Source organism: Rutilus rutilus, assembly GCF_951802725.1.
Source record: "Rutilus rutilus genome assembly, chromosome: 2".
Lineage (NCBI taxonomy): Eukaryota > Metazoa > Chordata > Actinopteri > Cypriniformes > Leuciscidae > Rutilus > Rutilus rutilus.
Genome location: NC_140210.1, coordinates 22,354,876 through 22,360,399, shown reverse-complemented (window position 1 = coordinate 22,360,399; position 5,524 = coordinate 22,354,876). Strand labels below are relative to the sequence as shown.

Below are 5,524 nucleotides of genomic sequence, written 5' to 3'. Positions count from 1 at the left end.
GCTGCGAAAGGACCGATAGATGGCGATGTTGGACTTGTGACGCAAAATATCCAAAGAAGAGAAGGACTGGACAGCACGCTCGTAAACAGAACAGAAACGCTGCTGGGCTGTTATTTTTAATATTCCATTTAATTCCTCATTAGACTATAAAAAACAGAAACGGTTTCCGGTAAGACGTCGCTTTATAGATTAATTGTCGTTAAAAGTCCCGAGCTCTTTGCTTTCTGTATAGTAACCAACTTAAGTTTATGCTGCATACCGGTAGGCTACATATATTATTATTACCACTTTAAATTTACAAAATGTTCAATTTGATTTGTGATTTCTCTAATATTGTATGTATTTTTTTCATTTATTTATATATTTATTTGTATTGATCTGATGAATTATGATAATCAACTCAACTATAGTTTATGCTTTATACATAATAGTAGTAATATTACCACTGTAAGTTTATAATATATTAAATTTGATTTGTGATTTATCTAATAACATACGTATGTACTTATTTATTTATTCATATTGATCTTATTGCTTGTGTTAAAATCTTGAAAGATTTAGATTTTAGTCACTGCATAATTTCCTTCCTGATATTATAGTATTTTTTGTGAAAGGTTGAAAGGTTTTTCATCTTGGGTCACTGCTTTATTTCCAAACTGTAATTTCTGTATGAATATGTTTTAATTGCTTACTTATTCTTTTATTGTGAAATAAATGAATGAATGAGTAATTTTTTTTATTTTTTTTTAAACTGGTATTGTATATAGACTGATCATGGATGTACCAGACGCCAGTCATTCTCAAGAAGCACCAGCAGATTCTGTAAACTCTTCACACGAGTCCAGCGTGTCCTTAACACCACACATGTTGGCCAAAATAGAACGGAACAGACAACGGGCGTTGATGCTCAGACAAGCCAGGCTCGCCAGTAGACCGTCTTCAGCTATAGAAGGCATGTGTTTGGAAACTGTACAACACATACAGTACTTGAAATTGCATGAATTTCACTTATTTAAGATTGTGTACCTAATTTGATCATGTACCATGGTTTATAATAATCTGTCTTCCCTCAGGTGCTACTTGTGCTAAAGTGGCAAAAACTATAGACTCTGGTGCAGGGTTCTTTATTGAAGAGGAGACAGCAGAGGATGAGCAGCAGGAAAAGAGAGTGGTCCAGCAACCAGGTGACCAAAAATGGCATTTGTTTTGTTTTGTATTGTTCATGTAAGTGCTTTAACAAAAAATGCATGCTTAATAACCATGTTACCTGCCCAATAGACATCCTTTATAATAATGAGTGACAAATGTTTTTTTTTTTTTATGTGTGTGTTTCAGCACCAGTGATGGAGCCTGATTATCTGATGTGTGAGGAGTGTCAGAAGCCATTTATGGACTCTTATCTCAGCAACAGTTTTGATTTGTCTGTGTGTGATAAATGCAGGTATGTCATCCATTCTGTACGTGGTCATAGTGGGTTAAAACATACTGTTAAACTTGTTACAGAGCGTTTACTGGCTGGTGTTGTTAGTATAATGTAGTTGTTTTTGTCTCAGTATTTCAGTTCCGTTACTTTATTGTGTTTCCTGTGCACCTGCAGTTCAACAAGTGCTCAAAACAAGTACTGTAATGTGTATGCGTAATCGTAATTGCATATGTTTGCATAGAGACAATGAAGTGAAGCACAAGCTAATATCTCGCACTGAAGCGAAACAGACTTTCCTTCTGAAGGATTGTGATCTGGATAAGAGGGAGCCACTGCTGCGATTTATCCTGAGGAAAAACCCTCACAATCCACACTGGGGAGACATGAAACTCTACTTAAAGACACAGGTAGGTTCAACACATCCTCAAGCCAGAGCTGTAAATATAACCTGATCTCACTCAACCCAGTTATTAAACTCAAATCCCTTCTAAGGATAAATGAAATTAGTTTTTGTTTGTTTTTGAAAAAAGCTCCTGTGATTGCCAAGACAGCATTTATTTGGTCAAACGTAGTAATATAGTATGGAAGCTTGTTTCCGCCACAAAATAAAACATTTTAAAAGATAATTGCGACTTTTTATCTCACAAGAATTGCAAGATATAAAGTCAGAATTGCGTGAAATAAAGTCGCAATTGCGTGTTATAAAGTCAGAATTGCGAGATATAAAGTCAGAATTGCGTGAAATAAAGTCGCAATTGCGTGTTATGAAGTCAGAATTCTGACTTTTTTTCTCGCAATTGCGACTTTATATCACGCAGTTCTGACTTTATAACACATAATTGCGAGTTTATATCTCGCAACTCTGACATCTTTTCTCAGAATTGTGAGATATAAACTCACAATTGTGAGATATAAAGTCCTAATCTAAGGGAAAAAAGACAGACCTTTTTTCTTTTTACCTCAGAATAGTTTATATCTCACAATTCTGACTTTACACGCAATTGCGACTCTATATCATGCAATTCTGACTTTATATCTCACAATTGCGACTTTATTTCTCGGAATTGCGACTTTATATCTCGCAAAATGCGACTTTATATCTCGCAATTGCGACTTTATTTCTCAGAATTGCGACTTTATTTCTCACAATTGCGACTTAATATCTCGCAAAATGCGACTTTATATCTTGCAATTGCGATTTTATTTCTCACAATTCTGACTTCATATCTCGCAATTCTGAGAAAAAAAGTCACAATTCTGACTTGATATATCGCAATTGTGAGGAAAAAAAGTCCGAATTGTGAGATAAAAAGTCGCAATTATTATTATTTATTTATTATTCAGTGGCGGAAACAAGCTTCCATAGTGAATAGTATTGTGAAATATTTTTACAATTTAAATTACTTGTGTTCTATTTTAATATATTATAAACTGTAATTTATTCCTTTGATGGCAAAGCTGATTATTTTCAGCTCTAAGCTTCAGTGTCACATGATCCTTCAGAAATCATTCTAATGTGCTGATTTGGTGCTCTAGTAACATTTCTTATTGTTTTCAATGAAAACAGTTGTGCTGCTTAATATTTTTTGACCGTGATACATTTGTCAGGATTCTTTGATGAATACAAAGTTCAAAAGAACAGCATTTATTTGAAATAGAAATCTTTTGTAAAATTATGTCTTTGCTGTCACTTTTAATCAATTTAATGTGACCTAGCTAAATACAAGTATTAATTTCTTCTTTTTTATTATTATTCATTATGAATGTATTATGAGCAAACATAACAATAATGACCATTACTATATTTATAAATTAACTATAAATCCAGAAAAATAAATGCTGTAAAACATAGTTTTCATTTTGATGATGCCTAATGCATCAAATTAACAAATTAAAAATTTAAGTTTTACTATATCATGCAACGGTTTCATGAATTCTTATGCGTGTTTGGTTTGTTGATTTTTTGTATACCATTTTGTTTTAATTTTATTGAATGTTAAGGTGGAAAACCGCTCTCTGGAGGTATGGGGCAGTGAGGAAGCTCTGGAGGAGGCCAAGGAGAGTAGAGAGGAGAACAGAGAGGTTCAGAAGCAGAAACGCTTTAATAAAAAGGTTAAAGGTATGAAAGCTCCTGGACAGTCAGATTTAAAATGTGCACTAAAATCTTTCTCCATATGAAAAGGTTGTACACTTAGAGAAATGAATAATGATCAAAAATAATCTTTATTTTAAAATTCTCATGAAACAAAATTATTTTGGTCACATGACTACATTTGGTCACAGTGTGGAATTATACATTGCTGTTAATCTTCGTCTGGCTTTCAGAGCTGAGGCGGGCGGTAAGGAGCAGTATGTTTAAGAAAGATACCAGTATCCATCAGCATGACTACGGCCCTGAGGAGATTCTGGACGAAGAGGAAGATCTCTACAGGAAAGTGTGTCAAACCTGTGGACACGAATTCACTTTTGAGAAAATGTAAATGCGTCTTCAAACCACTTTACAGGGAAGAAGCAGGGTCCGCATGCAGGTCAGCGAAGAGTAATCCCGATCATGTTTCTGGTCCTCTACACATTCCTTTGGCTCACAGTCCAGGTACCAATACCAATACAGAATGGAGTTTTCACTTGAACTTATCCGACACTCCTGTCCTAACCAACATAGTGGCGCAATGTAGAAGCATGAGCAGTAGTGTCAGATTAGAGTTTGCTGCACTAGATTTGATCACAAGAGGGCACTGTAGAGCTACCATTTTGAGAAAACTGCAATCAAAATGATAGATGATGTAAGGTTGCGTTTTTGTCGTTTAGGGGAGAGTATACTGTTGAACATGTTTTATATCTGTGAAACGGAGAAGAAAAAATACTAAGGAAATATATTAAATATTACACCCTTTCAACTGTGTATTTAATATTTAGGACTTGACTACCAAAAGCCTGCTCTTTCACATGTGAGATTATCGTAAATGACGAGGCAAAAGCACCACACTGCCTGGTCCAAAGTTGAGCTTGTAACAGGATCTTGTTTCTCAGTCTCCTACCTCGTAAAGTCCAGTGCCTGTTTGTTCGGCAAGGGATTTTGATGATTCCATACAGACTGAGAGATTCTCTCACGGTGTTGTGTTTCAGTCTCTGTGACTATTGAAAGTATCCGACAAGGAGCACAAACACACTCTTCGTCCTCACCTTTCGTGCCAAGGTTGCTAGATACTTTTTGGCTGTATTATAAATAATGAATTTAGTCTATGAAATGTTTGTAATAATTTTTTTACAAATTAGAAAATGTTTGTCCATTCTGTGTTTACATTGTCCATTATCAGCTTTTATTATCTGATGTCTCAATGACCACAAACATGCATATTATTATTCTTCAGGGATAGGACCAGCGACCACATGCCCATTTTATCATGGGCAGCTTGTGTATGCGAGTAAGAGTGAATGTGTGATCGTTCCTTTTGTCATGATGTCCACTAAGGCAGGGTTACAGATGCCTTGCATTGCTGTCATAATTTGTGTCCGCCCTATATCTTGTTAGCTTTTTCTTCTCTATCCCATTTTGGCCACTGTAGAATAAGACCAAACGAAGGACACCTCCAGTAATATCCTATATTTAATTTATGATAACCTTCTAATAATATAATACAAATGTATATATATTTTTTTATTATTATTGTTGTCATGAAAAAAGTTGTGCTGCTTAATATTTTTGTGGAAACTGTTTTTTTCAGTATTCTTCGATGAATAGAAAGCATCATTTATTCGAAATGTATTTTATTTTTTTAACAATTTAAAAGTCTTTACAGTCAATTTTGATCAATTTACCCCAAACTTTTAAATGGTGGTGCATGTCCAGAGCTTGTTGGTTGGTTTTCCATTAGCTCTGTCTCATAGCTAGCTGTTGCCATAATTTATAAGGCACATGTTCACTGCTTCAGACCATACATTTTCCTCCCATTGATTGAATGGCCTGCATTTTCATTTTGTCAGGCTATGTCAAAATTCATGTGTGAACTATGGATGCAAAATTATTCGACAGTGTTAAAGTCACAAAAGGGTAATGAATTCATTCCTCAAGCCCTTTTAGTGGGGCATTTTTATTTCTGT

General features: G+C 34.8%; 1 protein-coding gene across 2 annotated transcripts; it reads left to right on the top strand.

Moving 5' to 3' along the window:
- On the top strand, positions 1-4,723 carry xpa (xeroderma pigmentosum, complementation group A). 2 transcript variants are annotated; one of them, XM_084403295.1, is made up of 7 exons: positions 1-261; positions 768-952; positions 1,074-1,184; positions 1,336-1,441; positions 1,665-1,830; positions 3,425-3,542; positions 3,749-4,722. In XM_084403295.1, the coding sequence occupies exons 2-7, from the start codon at positions 775-777 to the stop codon at positions 3,901-3,903; spliced, it is 834 nt and encodes a 277-aa protein (XP_084259421.1). In that variant the 5' UTR covers positions 1-261; positions 768-774; the 3' UTR covers positions 3,904-4,722. The 2 variants fall into 2 exon arrangements, with proteins under 2 accessions (XP_084259421.1, XP_084259422.1); XM_084403296.1 differs by having other exon boundaries at positions 37-169; positions 3,749-4,723.
- Positions 4,724-5,524: the final 801 nt, after the last annotated feature.

What these genes read in the sequence shown, in the direction of transcription:
- xpa (XM_084403296.1), top strand. Translation starts at nt 775, where the DNA reads ATGGATGTACCAGACGCCAGTCATTCTCAAGAAGCACCAGCAGATTCT. An exon ending in ACCGTCTTCAGCTATAGAAG is followed by an intron (nt 953 to 1,073) that starts GCATGTGTTTGG and finishes GTCTTCCCTCAG; the next exon opens with GTGCTACTTGTGCTAAAGTG. An exon ending in CTTTAATAAAAAGGTTAAAG is followed by an intron (nt 3,543 to 3,748) that starts GTATGAAAGCTC and finishes TCTGGCTTTCAG; the next exon opens with AGCTGAGGCGGGCGGTAAGG.